Source organism: Plecotus auritus (assembly GCF_963455305.1).
Source record: "Plecotus auritus genome assembly, chromosome: 4".
NCBI classification, from domain to species: Eukaryota; Metazoa; Chordata; class Mammalia; order Chiroptera; family Vespertilionidae; genus Plecotus; species Plecotus auritus.
In genome coordinates this window covers 86,821,335-86,836,484 of record NC_137775.1, presented here as the reverse complement: position 1 = coordinate 86,836,484, position 15,150 = coordinate 86,821,335, and the positions used below count along the sequence as shown (strand labels likewise).

Genomic DNA, 15,150 nt, shown 5'->3' with positions numbered 1-15,150 from the left:
TTAATTTTAATTAACATAAACAGATCTGTAACTCTGTTTAGGAATTTAGTGATTAGATATCCTCTTTCGTTTAAGAAAAAAGAAGCTCTTACCTGGTTTTTATTCTTTGTGACCTTTAATTTTATAATATGGAACTTAAGTGATTTCTATTTTCAAATCATGATCATGGCACTGGCCATGATCAGAAAACCAAATTATTGTATAAATATATTACAACATGAAGGAGAGGTTGTGAATTTTGGATTGATAATCTTTCACGTTACCTGGTTTTGCTTAGTGCAATCAGAGTTAAGTATCTTTGATTACCTTAATAGGTGAAGAATAACTATATCCTCTCCCATCTTTTTAGCTTCCTCATTTGCTTATATTTCTCATGTTCCTTTAGTTCTACTTTTTACTTCCTTTAATTGTTACTTTTTACCCCTTATGAAATAAAATAATAGAATATATTCTTATCTATTTGGAAATTATCCCTATCGTGTATTTTTTCTTTGTCAATTTTGGATTGAAAAATTGGATTACGTGTTATGTAAGAGGCTTTCCTCATTTGTGGAATGAGATTCAGAGTTTTTCTGAGTGTGCTTTGTCAAGACATGATGCTCTCTGAGTGAGGACTCTTTTTTTTTTTTACTGGATCTCCTGAAGTCATTTTCAAAATCAGGAAAAAAAGTGAAGTTGGTAGACAATGGATGCTACGGGATTAATATGTATTTTATTTACTGGCTAATTAAGTAAAGGCAGTAAAGGGAAAAGAAGGAAGAAACACTAGAAGCCTTACTAATAAATAAGTACTCTATAAAACTGCTGTTAAAGATGATAGCCAAAGAGTAATTTGGGGGCACTAGGTGTCCAGGAACTAGAAAAGAGAGTTAGGTTAGTACAGTGGTCGGCAAACCGCGGCTTGCGAGCCACATGCGGCTCTTTGGCCCCTTGAATGTGCCTCTTCCACAAAATACCACGGCCTGGGCGAGTATTTTAATGAAGTGGCATTAGAAGAAGTTTAAGTTTAAAAAATTTGGCTTTCAAAAGAAATTTCAGTCATTGTACTGTTGATATTTGTCTTTGTTGACTAATGAGTTTGCCGACCACTGGGTAGGTTGGTGAGAGAGGAGGAGGAAGGGGAGAAAGGGAGGGAGGGATAGAGAAAGGAAGGAAGGAAGGAAGGAAGGAAGGGAGGGAGGGAGGGAGGGAGGGAGGGAGGGAGGGAGGGAGGGAGGGAGGGAGGGAGGGAGGGAGGGAGGGAGGGAGGGAGGGAGGGAGGGAGGGAGGGAGGGAGGGGAGGGGAGGGGAGGGGAGGGGAGGGGAGGAAGAGGAGGAAGAAAGGAAGAAAGGAAGAAAGGAAGTAGGTGCCTGGTGGTAGATAGAATCAGAAAAAGGTGGAGGAGAAGCCCAGTGTAAACTTTATTTGTAATTTTGCTTATAGCCTGGAGGTCACTTGGTACTTGTGATAATATCTTAATTGGCACTTTGTATTTGGAACCTGAGTTTTCCCTGTGTAGGGTAGACTGTGTGTATATGTGTGTGTGTGTGTGTGTGTGTGTGTGTGTGTGTGTGTGTGTGTGTGTATAATAGTTTGCTTCTCCCTTTCATTTTATATATTTTGCCCTCAAATTTATTATCCTATCTAATAAAGAGGGGATATGCTAATTAACCATCACTCCATCACAAAGATGGCTGCACCCACAGCTGAGGCCAAGTTCCTATAAGGAGCCTCAACAAGCAATCAGCAGGAACCTGAGGCTATGCCCTCCCCCGCCCCCATGGGGCTTGACAGGGGACCTCAGGCCACCTTCCACACCTGGCAGGGCTTGACAGGGGACCTCAAGGTGCGCTTCCCGTCCTGGTGCTGGGCTAGGTGACCTCAGGCTGCTTTCCCTGCCCCAGTGCCAGGCCAGGAGACCTCAGACCATGTCTTCCACCAGGTGGGGCTTAACAGGGGACCTCAAGCCATGCCCCCCACCCAGCGGGGCTTGACAGGGGATCTCAGGTCATGTCTCACACCTGGCGGGGCTTGATGGGGGACCTCAAGGCACACCCCCCACCCCGGTCTGGGCTGGGGGACTTCAGGCCACGTCCCCCGTCCTGGCGCCGGGCCAGGGGACCTGAGGCTATGTTCCCTGCCTGGCTTGACAAGGGTGGGACTAGCCAGGTCTGGATCTATCCCAATGGGGGGGGGGGGGCTGGCCAAGTCTGGGTCTCACGAGATTTTGAGGCACATGTGGGTGGGCGGGGACTTGACTCTGGGTCCCGTTGGTGTGCCAGACTCTGACAGGAAGAAGGTTTTCATATACATTTTACTAATTTTCTTTCATCTCTGACACTTCTATTATAGAGAAAGGGCAAATAGCAATATTAAATTATTTCCTCTAATTACCCTTTTAATGTGCCCGAATTTCGTGCACCAGGCCACTAGTATCTAATATTCATGGATGTGATTATGTTTCAAAGAATTTTGAAGGCCCTTCAAATGTTTCTAGATCTTGAGCAATATGTTGTAAATTAATTTTTTAGAAATGGGAAACATTGTCTCAAATATATTTATTCACATAATTTCTATTTAAAAAATAACTTAAGTAACCAAAATTATATAACTAGTAAAGAGGATAATGCCAGAATTCATACCCAAGTCAGCTGTCTCTTGATCCTGTACTTTTATTTACTTATTTTTACATATGTTTATTGATTTCAGAGAGGAAAGGAGAGGGAGAGAGATAGAAACATCAAGGATGAGAGAGAATCATTGATCCACTGCCTCCTGCATGCCCCCTACTGGGGATTGAGCCTGCAACCTGGGCTTGTGCCCTTGATCAGAATAAACCCGGGACCCTTCAGTCCGCAGGCGGTGCTTTATCCACTGAGCCAAACTGGCTAGGGCCTGATTCTGTACTTAATCATATTAAGTTAAACTAACTTTACTTTCCTAGAAGAAGAAGATTTGAATGTCCACCTAAGTTCTTGGACTTTTGTACTAAAAAGCAACAATAGCTCTCAGAGGTACGGCTTTTTATTAAAACCTAGGTAGCTCATGAGACTGGAGAATCCAAAATGAATACTCTTTGGCATGTTGAGTTTGTAAACTACCAGTTTTCACATAGATTTTATGTTTGAAAAATACTTAGTGCAGTTTGAAAACTGTAAGGTTTTCAAATGTTGATATGTCATGTGCTATTAATAGTAAATTGAAGTATTTTTCCTTAAATGAATTACCATAAGAATGAAGCATCTATATTATAAAGCATTTTGTCTTCTGTAATTTGTACTTTAATAATTTTTCACAATTCTCCACCAACTTTCACAGTTTTCCCAAAATGAAAAACTTTTATTCAGATTGAAAGACAATATTCATTGTTTAAAAGAAAACAAAAGCAAGCATCAAACACTTTTGTATAGTACAAAGGAGTCAAAATCACCTGAAATCCTACTAGTTAGAGAGTAACAACTGGTTAACATTGTGGTAGACACAAACACCTAGAGATAGAAATTTTGTTAACTTTGTATGTGAAACATATCTTCGGGTTTGTGATTCACTTTTTTTAATGCTAAGTAATGAACAGAAACTGTTAAATTTTAATATTAAATGTGTGAGGTTAGGAGTCCAGTTTCATTCCCTACACCCTAAATAGGGAACATTAGTTTTACAAGTACTATGTATTTTAAGAATCTATTTTTTCTTACTTTTTGTCTATCATAAATCAAGTTTGTTTTTTTATGGACTTTTATTTTGTTTCATTTATTAGTATGTCTGTTTTTATGCCAGTACTGTACTAATTTATAGTGTGTCACGTAGTTTTTCTCTATATCTTAGTAAAAAAGAAAAAAATCCCCTCACTTTATTTTCCCTGAAGTATTCTGGCTGTTCTTGACCTTTTGTTCTTCTATACAAATTTAGAACCTGTTTATTAAATTGCTCTCCTAAATCTGTGTGATATTTTTGAAATTGCATTGCATCATTACATCAGTTTTAGGAAGATTTGATATTTTTGTGATACTGAGTTTTTAAAATCACTGAACATGGCATAAGTTCCCTTTTCTCTTACACTTCTTTTCATGAAGGTTTGCATATCTTCTGTTAGCCTCTGACTTAAAACATGGTTCATTAAACTATGGCCCATTGGCCAAATCTGAATGCCTCCTGTTTTTGTAAAGTCCATGAGCCAAGAATGCTAGCTAAAAATTTTATAAATGGGGGGAGGGAGAAAACCAAAGGAAGCATGACATTTAATGACATTGTGAAGTTATATAAAATTGAAATTTTAGTATCCATAAATAAAATTTTGTTGGTGGATAGTTATGTTCATTCATTTAAGTATGTGGCTGCTTCTACACTTCAAATAGCAGAGTCCATTGTTTCAACAGAGATTGAATGGCCCACAAATCTAAAGTATTTTATTATTTGAACCTTTATAGAAAAAGTTTGTCCACCCCTGACTTAGAATTATTGTTTGTCATTGTTTGTTTATGTATTTCAGGGTGCCATGTGTATGTTGGGGTGGAGGTGGGGTTTCAGCCTCCTTTTCTTTACGTATATCTCCAATTCTGATAAGACCTAAACTCATAGTAAGCCACTGAAGTGCATTGCATTCTTTAAATTTGTGTGGGTAGAGAAAAGGTTTGAAAACTTTTGATATCATGTTTTATATAATAACTAGAGGCCTGGTGCATGAAATTCATGCACGGGGTGACGGGTCCCCTCAGCCCGGCCTGCACCCTCTCGCAATCCAGGACCCTTCGGGGGCAGTCAGACATACCTCTCGCAATCCAGGACCGCTGGTTCCTAACCACTTGCCTGCCTGCCTGTCTGATCGCCCCTAACCACTCTGCCTGCCTGCCTGATCACCCCTACCCACCTCTGCCTGCCTGCCTGATCACCCCTAACCACTCTGCCTGCCTGATTGCCCCAACCACTCTGCCTGCCTGCCTGATCGCCTCTAACTGCTCGCCTGCCTGCCTGATTGCCCCTAACCACTCTGCCTGCTTGCCTGATCGCCCCTAACTACTCTGCCTGCCTGATCACCTCTAACCACTCACCTGCCTGCCTGATTGCCCCTAACCATTTTGACTGCCTGCCTGATTGCCCCTAACTGCTCGCCTGCCCCGGAGCAGTTTTGTCCAGAAGGACATCGGGAAAGTCGTTTGGCTGTCCAGTCTAATCAGCATATTACACTTTTATTATTATAGATCACTTACCTATGTTTTGGCATTTTATAATAGATAATTTAATAAAATATAACTTAATTTGCCTATTTCCTAATTTTCCCTTTTATAGGAAATTAAGAGAGAAACAGAATCCAAGGATGACAATTTGCCCATCAGACGGGAAAGACATGGGAATGTAGCAAGTCTTGTACAACGAATAAGCACCTATGGACTTCCAGCTGGAGGAATTCAGCCACATCCACCAAGTAAAAACATTAAGAAAAGTATGTAAATAATTCCTTTACTTTTAAATTGAATCAAAATAGAAGGATGTCTTGTAGCTGTTCATAAATTATGTTATGAAAAATTAGCTCAACCTTTTGCAGCTGAGTGGAGAAACTTCTCACTTACTCTCATGTTACCAGTTCCTGGCCCATGTACAATTCTTTATATCAGTTGCTGACAACTATATGTGGGAATTGTTTTCTTATTATTGTTATAGGCTCTGTTGACTTGTTAACACTTTCCCTTAAATTTATTTTAATATCATTTATTTACTGAAATGCTTAAGTGTCTGCTTATCCTTAAGCAGTATAGGTAGATGCAAGAATTTTGATAGTCTGTTTCCTTAGTGGTTAGACATCTGAACATAAACATTCAGTTTTTCAAGGTGATTGCCCCAAGAGAGTGCCTTTTAAATATTTGGTACTCTGCAAATGTTAGGAGAACAGTTTAGCATAGAGAGACAGCACCACATTTGAAATCAGACATGAGTTGGAGTTTGTCTTATTACCTTAGAACAGATCATTTAAACCAGTGGTGGGGAACCTTTTTTCTGCCAAGGGCCATTTGGATATTTATAATATCATTTGCAGGCCATACAAAATTATAAACTTAAAAATTAGCCTGCTATATTTGGTCAAACATTTAATTAACTCACTCCTAATGCCTTGGCAGGGCTAGACCAAGTGATTTCTTGGGCCTTATACAGCCCACGGGCCAGATGTTCCCCACCCTGAAACTCTTGCATTTTATTTTGTTGCTGGTGAGAAAGTGTTAGAAAAAGATGGATAATATTGCTGTTCTCAAAGAGCTTGACATCTTGAGAAAGACTGTACCAGAAAGTATTAAACATGTACAAAGAAGTGCAACATTTATGGGAGCAGATAGCATTTTAATGTAGTAAAACCGGAAACTCCTTGAGAGATTGATTACTAATTACTTTGTTCAATTTAATTTAATAAGTAGTAAATTAGTGTTCAAGTACATTTATCTTAGATTAGTTTCTTTGATATTGTGGTCTTCAAATCTCTTGCAGTACCAAGTACTCTACTGTAAACAAATTATATTTACATACATTTCACAAATGTAAGAAAAATGTATGACTTCTATAGTCTCCTTATATCTCAACCTGTTACTTTCTATGCTACTGTCTGAAGTTTAGGGAAACCTGTACTTTCTGGGTTATATTACCCTTTGATTACTTTCATAAAATAAAACCAGATTTTCATAAAAAAAAGCAACAGATTTTATGACACTGAGACAGATCAATAAAAGCGTTATATGTGTTCTTTGTATCCCAGTAAATGCAATGTACAAACCATATTTAGATATTACCTGTACTCTTTTCAGTGCACTGGCTGAAGATGGAGAGTTTCAGTAGTTTTAATTGTCCTGAATTCTGAAATTCTGTTTGTTTGGAGATTGGGGACAATTAACAGAGTGTCTACATCGTACAGGTGAAGCTCTATGTAGAATTTCTGTGCACAAGGAGAATTTTTAGGCCCACAGAAGGAATATTTATGACTTCTGCCTACTCTAAAATTCACTTACCACTTTCTTTAGCTTTACTGAGCTATAAAGAGACAAGTTTCTTCTTAAGTGAAGGCTAGACAAAGGGTTTTAAGGTTATGAGTATTTTATTTTATCTCCTTAGTGGCCCGGTGCACGAAATTCGTGCACATTAAAAGAGGATTAATTAGAGGAAATAATTTAATATTGCTATTTACCCTTTCTCTATAATAGAAGTGTCAGAGATGAAAGAAAATTAGTAAAATGTATATGAAAACCTTCCTCCTGTCAGAGTCAGGGGCGCACCACGGGACCCAGAGTCAAGTCCCCGCTCACCCACATGCACCTCAAAATTGCATGAGACCCAGACCCGGCCACCCCCGCCCCCATTGGGTTAGATCCAGACCCGGCCAGTCCTACCCATGTCAAGCGCTGCTGGGCAGGGGACATAGCCTCAGGTCCTATGGCCCGGCGCCAGGATGGGGGGGCATGGCCTGAGGTCTCCCAGCCCAGACCGGGGTGGGGAGCGTGGCTTGAGGTCCCCCGTCCAGCCCCCCCAGGTGGGGGACATGACCTGAGGTCCCCCATCAAGCCCCACTCGTAGGGGGGTGCAGCCTCAGGTCCCCTGTCAAGCCCTGCTGGGTGGGGGGTGGCCTGAGGTCCCCTGTCAAGCCCAGCCATGCAGGGAGGCGCAGCCTCAGGTCCCCTGGCTCAGTGCTGGGGCGGGGGGTCTGGCCTGAGGTCCCCTAGCCCAGCACCAGGATGGGAAGCGTACCTTGAGGTCCCCCATCAAGCCCCGCTGGGCAGGGGGCGTGGCCTGAGGTCCCCTGTCAAGCCCCACAGGGGCGGGGGAGGGCGTAGCCTCAGGTTCATGCTGATTGCTCATTAAGGCTTGTTATGGGAACTTGGCTTCAGCTGTGGGAGCAGCCATCTTTGTGACGGAGTGATGGTCAATTAGCATATTCCCTCTTTATTAGATAGGACTAGTGGCCCAGTGCACGAAATTCGTGCACATTAAAAAGGGATTAATTAGAGGAAATAATTTAATATTGCTATTTGCCCTTTCTCTATAATAAAAGTGTCAGAGATGAAAGAAAATTAGTAAAATGCATATGAAAACCTTCCTCCTGTCAGAGTCTGGGGTGCACCACAGGACCCAGAGTCAAGTCCCTGGCCCCCCCCCCCCCCACGTGCGCCTCAAAATCGTATGAGACCCAGACCCAACCAGCCCCCCTGCCATTGGGATAGATCCAGACCCAGCCAGTCCCACCCTTGTCAAGCCCCACCCGGCAGGGGGCGTAGCCTCAGATCCCCCAGCCCAGACCAGGTCAGGGGGCATGCCTTGAGGTCCTCCATCAAGCCCCGCCAAATGGGAGACATGGACTGGGATCCCCTGTCAAGCCCCGCTGGGTGGGAGGCATGGCCTGAGGTCCCCCATCAAGCCCCGCCAGGTGGAGGGGCACAGCCTCAGGTCCCCCAGCCTGGCACCGGGAGGGGGTGCAGCCTCAGGTCCCCCGTCAAGCCCCACTGGCAGGGGGGGCGCAGCCTCAGGTCCCCTGTCAAGCCCCGCTGGGCAGGGGGCGTGGCCTGAGTTCCCCCAACCCAGCACTGGGGGTGCACCTTGAGGTCCCCTGTCAAGCCCCGCTGGGTGGGGAGCATGGCCTGAGGTCCCCTGTCAAGCTCCGCCAGGCAGGGGGCCGCAGCCTCAGGTCCCCTGGACCATGCCGGGGTGGGAAGTGTGGCCTGAAGTCCCCTGTCAAGCCCCACCTGGTGGGGGGGGGGGCGCGGCCTGAGGTCCCCTGGCCTGGTGCTGGGGTGGGGGGAGCAGACTGAGGCCCCTAGCCCAGCACCAGGACAGAAAGCGCACCTTGAGGTCCCCCGTCAAGCCCTGCTGGGTGGGGGCATGGCCTCAGGTCCCCTAGTCTGGCGCCGGGGTGGGGGGCGAGTCCTGAGGTCCCCCAGCCCAGACCAGGGCGGGGGGCATGCCTTGAGGTCCCCCGTCAAGCCCTGCTGGGCGGGGGGCATGGCCTGAGTTCCCCTGACCCAGCACTGGAGGTGCACCTTGAGGTCCCCTGTCAAGCCCCGCTGGGTGGGGGGCACGGCCTTAGGTCCCCTGTCAAGCCCAGCCAGGCAGGGGGGCGCAGCCTCAGGTCCCCTGGCCCAGTGCTGAGGCGGGGGGTGCGGTCTGAGGTCCCCCGGCCTGGTGCTGGGGTGGGGGGTGCAGCCTGAAGTCCCCTGTCAAGCCCCACCTGGTGGGGGGCACAGCCTGAGTTCCCCCAACCCAACACTGGGGGTGCACCTTGAGGTCCACTGTCAAGCCCCGCTGGGTTGGGGGCACAGCCTGAGGTCCCCTGTCAAGCCCAGCCAGGCAGGGGGGCGCAGCCTCAGGTCCCCTGGCCCGGTGCTGGGGCAGGGGAAGTGGCCTGAGGTCCCCCATCAAGCCCAGCAGGGAGGGGGGCGCAGCCTGAAGTCCCCTGCCAGGCCCCACCTGGTGGGGGGCCCAGCCTGAAGTCCCCAGGCCTGGCGCTGGGGTAGGGGGGGAAGCCTGAGGTCCTCTAGCCCAGCATCAGGACAGGATGGGAAGCACACCTTGAGGACCCCTGTCAAGCCCTGCCAGGTGGGGGGCATGGCCTCAGGTCCCCTGGCCTGGCACTGGGGTGGGGGGCGTGGCCTGAGGTCCCCCAGCTTGATGCCAGGGCAGGGGGCATGGCCTGAGGTCCCCTGTCAAGCCCCCTGGGGGCAAGGGAGGGCGTAGCCTCAGGTCCCTGCTGATTGCTCATTAAGGCTCCTTATGGGAACTTGGCTTCAGCTGTGGGTGCAGCCATCATTGTGACGGAGTGATGATCAATTTGCATATTCCCTCTTTATTAGATAGGATAGGACAGTGGTTGGCAAATTCATTAGTCAACAGAGACAAATATCAACAGTACAACGATTGAAATTTCTTTTGAGAGCCAAATGTTTTAAACTTAAACTTCTTCTAACGCCACTTCTTCAAAATAGACTCGCCCAGGCCGTGGTATTTTGTGGAAGAGCCACACTCAAGAGGCCAAAGAGCCGCATGTGGCTCTCGAGCCACAGTTTGCCGACCACTGGGATAGGAAAAGACACACTAAATTTTATCTTCCTTATATGGGTCGTAATTCCTTTTTTTTTTGTAAGAAAGAAAAAAACCCCATTATGTCATTGGTGCCAGGAAGCTTAGGTTTTTTCCTAAGGATCTTCTATAACTAGTTTTTAAGTTCCTGTGCCAGAAGGACTAAATTGGTCATTTGGTGCTAGCTAACATTTAAAACAGGATGCAGGTTATTTTTGCTTTCAGATTACTTTTCCAGGAAAAGCAAGCTTATGTGTTTTTTTTTTAATCTGATTTTTCTTATTGTTAGTTTGCATCATATCCTTCAATCACAAAATAGACTAGTTTTAAAAAGTGGTTCATTGCAATCTATATATATAAAAGCTTAAGCGACTGTTACGGCTGAATGACCGAACGACCAGAACAACTGGTCGCTATGACTCATACTGACCACCCCGATTGCCTGATCAGGGCCTACTGGCCAACCTCCTGATGGGGAATGGAGAATCAGGGGTGCTTGGCAGGCGGCACCAGGCCAAGGTGGGTGTGGCTGGGGCGTGGGGCCAGCAGCTGGCAGCCAGGGGAAGGATGGCCCTGGCCAGCTAACCTCCTGGTCCCTGAAGGCTTTTAAAAAAACCTCTTTCTGGGGAGGCTTTTCTTTTCCCCCCAGCAGCATGCAATTCAAAGGTGCTAGCTGCGGAGCTGCCTGCTGCAGAGCCACGCAATCTCTCCCTACTCCCAGTTGGATTGAGCCTGGCGCAGCAGGGCAGAGCACCTTGAGCTGCTGCCCACAGGCGGCCTCGGAGCTGGACCACCCGGCCCCCAGTGCTCTCTCCACCTGGAGGCGTCCAGCTGCAGACCTCCGACCCCATTAACTGGATCAGTGGTAGGGTGGAAAGCAACCCAGGAGTGTGAGGAAATGAAACTTGGGGCGATACCACGGTGCAGTCCCCAGGACCTTCCCCTCCCAGGATAATGCTGCGCTCCCTAACTTCCCATGCGCCAAGAGATAAATGTGGATTCTCAAAGAGGCAAGCCCCTGAGGAGCTTCAGCTGGGGGACGAGAGGAGTTAACTCACTTCTTCCCTAATACATGTTGCTTGAAGTACATGATGGTTTGTGTTTAGACATGTGATAAATGTGGGAAAAGCTAAGTTTTGTGCTTTAGAACAAAAGAGTCTTGAGTCTTTGGGGGTGTGTGTGTGTCTTTCACACACACACACAAACTCACTCTCTCTCTCTCTCTCTCTCTCTCTCTCTCTCTCTCTCCTCCCCTCTCTCTCTCCCTCTCTCTCTCAGTCACTCCTTCCTCCCTTCTTCCCTGGCATGGCAAATATTCACTCAGAATGTTAACCCTAGCTCCTCAGAACCCACCCTTGCTGGAGTGGCCTCTGTTTTGTTTTGATTTTTTTCTCTCACAAGGCTTTTTTTTCTAACCTCTAAACTGGCCATTGGACATCCCCTGAGGGGTACCGGATTTCGAGAGGGAGCAGGCTGGGCTGAAGGACACTCCCCTACTGCTCCCCCACTACACACACACACACACACACACACACACGAATTTCGTGCACCAGGCCTCTAGTGTTAAATAACAGTTCACGCTGCTAACCAATAAAATGTAATTTTAAGAAATCACACCTTAAGCCCTGGCCACTGTGGTTAAATGGTTAGAGTGTTGACCTGCACACCAAAGAGTCGCAGGTTTGATTCCCGGTCAAGGGCATGTACCTGGGTTGTGGGTTCACTCTCCACCTCTGGTCTGGGCATATGCAAGGGGCAACCAGTTGCTCTGTCTCTCTCACATCGATGTTCCTCTCCCTGCACTCCTCCCCTTCACTCTCTGAAAAGCAGTGGAACCCTGGTCGGTTTGGCTCAGTGGATAGTTGACCTGCGCACCAAAGGGTCCAAGGTTTGATTCCTGTTAAGGACCAGTACCTCATTTGCAGGCTAGAATCCTGGCCTTGGTCAGGGCGTGTTTGGGAAGCAACCAATCAATGTGTCTCTTTCACGTGAATGTTTCTCTCCCTCTCCCCCTCCCTCCTTTCCCTCCTCCTCCCTTCCACTCTCTCTAAAAATCAATGAAAAAGTATCCTCGGGTGAGCATTAACAACAACAACAAGAGCCCTAACCGGTTTAGCTCAGTGGATAAAGCGTCAGCATGCAGACTGAAAGGTCCCAGGTTCGATTCCGGTCAAGGGCATGTACCTTGGTTGCGGGCACATCCCCAGTAGGTGTGCAGGAGGCAGCTGATTGATGTTTCTCTCTCATCGATGTTTCTAACTCTCTATCCCTCTCCCTTCCTCTCTGTAAAAAATCAATAAAATATATTTAAAAAAAACCAAGAAAAATCGATGGAAAAAATATCCTCACGTGAGGATAACAAAAAAACAGCAACCCTTAAAACCATTTTGTAAAAGTTTATAGTGATAAACATTGCAGAGTGAATATTCAGTTTAAATCTGTGTGCCAAGACAAGTGAATTGGATGTGTTGAATTTTGAATAAGCAACTAAGGACAAGCTCAAATAGATAATATGATGTTAAATATCTGGAAGCTATTTGTTAGCTACTTTTTTTTTATAGTCTCTAAAGCCAAAAAGTGTTGCCTTTTTTGTGAAGTCTAGTCATGAAGCCATTGAAATTTTCTTTGTGCCCTGCCTGGTGTGGCCTAGTTGGTTGAGTGTCATCTTATGCACCAAGAGATTGCCAGTTTGATTCTGGTCATGGCACATATCAGGGTTGTGGGCTCCATCCCCAGGAAGGGCCTGCAGAAGGCAGCTGATTGATGTTTCTCTCTCATCAATGTTTCTCTTTCTGTCTCCCTCTCCCTCTAAAAAAAAAAAAAAAAAATCAATAAAAACATATTTAAAAATAGAAAGAAAGAAACTGCGTGTAAGTTAAGCATGATAACTTCTTCAGTCAAACAAACAGGTATTTTCTAGAACTAGTATTGAATAATGTTTTCCAGGACAAAGTTGACTGTTATAAGTTGCTGAAGTTATAGAAGAGCAAAACAGATACAAGTCTCACATTACTTCTGAGATCCTTGTAAAATCAGGCACAAAGATAATGGATGGTGTAGAGTATTTTACTTAGAGAGTAAAGATTTGACATCTTTCAGCATCACAACTCTAACATTAATTGTGGAATATTAGTAGATATTTCACTTTATATGTGGAAGAAATGGATGTCAGATAAGAATCTACACTTAGCATGTGTGAGGGAAGGTTATCAGTGCCTGTAAATTTCTATTCCTTATTAATGGGAACTCATGCTACAGAAGTGCTTTTTTTGCATGTAAACAGATACATCGAGGTTGATAGTGATAGATCACTAGTAGCTGTGGTGAAAGAAATGATGTTGCTACATGAAAAATTAGTTGACTAGAATGCCAATCTACACATTGTTTCATTCCCAGTAAACATTTGGTAGTAAATAGTATGCCTCCTGATTTTGAGTAAGCACTGGAGAAAGTAATGAAAATTCTGAATACTATCAAAATACGGTCACTGACAATACATCTTGCAGTTTACATTTTTTAAAAAATGAGCATATTAGTTCAGGCTCTGCTCTTTGACAGTAAAATATTCTGACTCATAAGGGGAAAAAGACCCATTCAGATGGCTCCTCCCCAGCTACAGCCTCTCAGACGAATGGGGTAGGGTGTTCTGTCTCTTTTCTGACATCATATTTTATTTTATTTATTTTTCTCTCATTGAACCCTTCCACCCTGCTCTTAACCTCTCCCAAGGCCTTCACTGCACTGTTGTCTGTGTCCATGAGTTATGCATATATGCATATAAGTTGTTTGGTTAATCTTTTCCCTACCCTCCCTCCCAACTTTCTATTTTATTTTGAAAATTTTAAAATTTTATGGAAACGTTGAAAGAATAATTGTGCAGTGAACATGGTATGCTCTGCACCTAAGTTTGCTGTTTACATTTTGTCAAATTAGCTTTATATCTGTATGTATAAATAAACAAATACATATTTTCAGCTGAGTCAGTTGAAAGTATATTGTAGACATGATACTGCATCCCTAATCATATGAGTTTTTGCTTTGTAATGGTGATAATGATAATATTTTCTAAGATTTTGATTGTTTTAAATAAAGTGGTATATCTCAGCAATATAACTAGAATCTTGAACAGCTTGAATCTTTCTTTAATGGCCTAGGTCAGTGGTCGGCAAACTGCGGCTCATGAGCCACATGCGGCTCTTTGGCCCCTTGAGTGTGGCTCTTCCACAAAATACCATGGCCTGGGCAAGTCTGTTTTGAAGAAGTGGCGTTAGAAAAAGTTTAAGTTTAAAAAATTTGGCTCTCAAAAAAAACTTCAATCATTGTACTGTTGATATTTGGCTCGTTGACTAATGAGTTTGCCGACCACTGGCCCAGGTGTTGTGATTTTTTATTGAATGTGGGTAAGAAAGAATTTTGCAGAAGATTCACCATATACATAACAAATAACTCAATCAATGTGTTTCTTAACTTTTGATGGTTTTCTTTGAGGGTTATGGAGTTCCAGGTAGAATTGCTACCTTTGTTAGACCTCTGGAGAGAAGCAAGTACATAGTATTTTCAAGGAATAAGGATCTAACATGACTGGACTGCATGAACTATGTTAAAGAACTGTTGTCTGTAAAGAAGACAACATAATGATATAGTAGAAAGATAAAACACTTGAGTCAGAACTAGATGTAATTCTAGTTTTGCCTCTCTTTAGCTCTGCGGTCTTGGACAGGTTAATTTCTGAGTTTCTGTTTCTCATTGGTAAAATGATGATAATACATTTTCTTTCTTCTTATTTTTTTTTAATCCTCACCCGAGGACACTTTATCCATTGAATTTTAGAGAGAGTGGAAGAGAGAGGGAAGGACAGAGAGGAACATCGATGTGAGAGAAACACATAGACTGGTTGCCTCGTACGCATGCCCCAACCAGGACCCAGGACACGGAGGAGCCTGCAACTGAGGTACATGCCTTTGAACAGAATTGAACCTGAGACCCTGCGGTCTGCAGGCCAATGCTCTATCCACAGCCAAACTGGCCAGGGCTGATAATACATTTTTCATGGTCTGCTGTGTGGAGGATGTTTGTGAAAGACCTAGAATAGTAGTGGTACATAAAAGACATGGAATATGTCCCTG

The 15,150-nt window shown here is 44.6% G+C and overlaps 1 protein-coding gene across 2 annotated transcripts in view; it reads left to right on the top strand.

Annotated features, from left to right (window-relative positions):
* Nucleotides 1-15,150, top strand: part of CD2AP (CD2 associated protein) — a 119,798-nt gene that overhangs the window by 28,555 nt on the left and 76,093 nt on the right. For both annotated transcript variants that reach the window (XM_080666984.1, XM_080666983.1), the window contains exon 3: nucleotides 5,267-5,420. In XM_080666984.1, coding sequence (XP_080523110.1) covers nucleotides 5,267-5,420 — 154 coding nt within the window. The remainder of the gene's footprint in view (nucleotides 1-5,266; nucleotides 5,421-15,150) is intronic.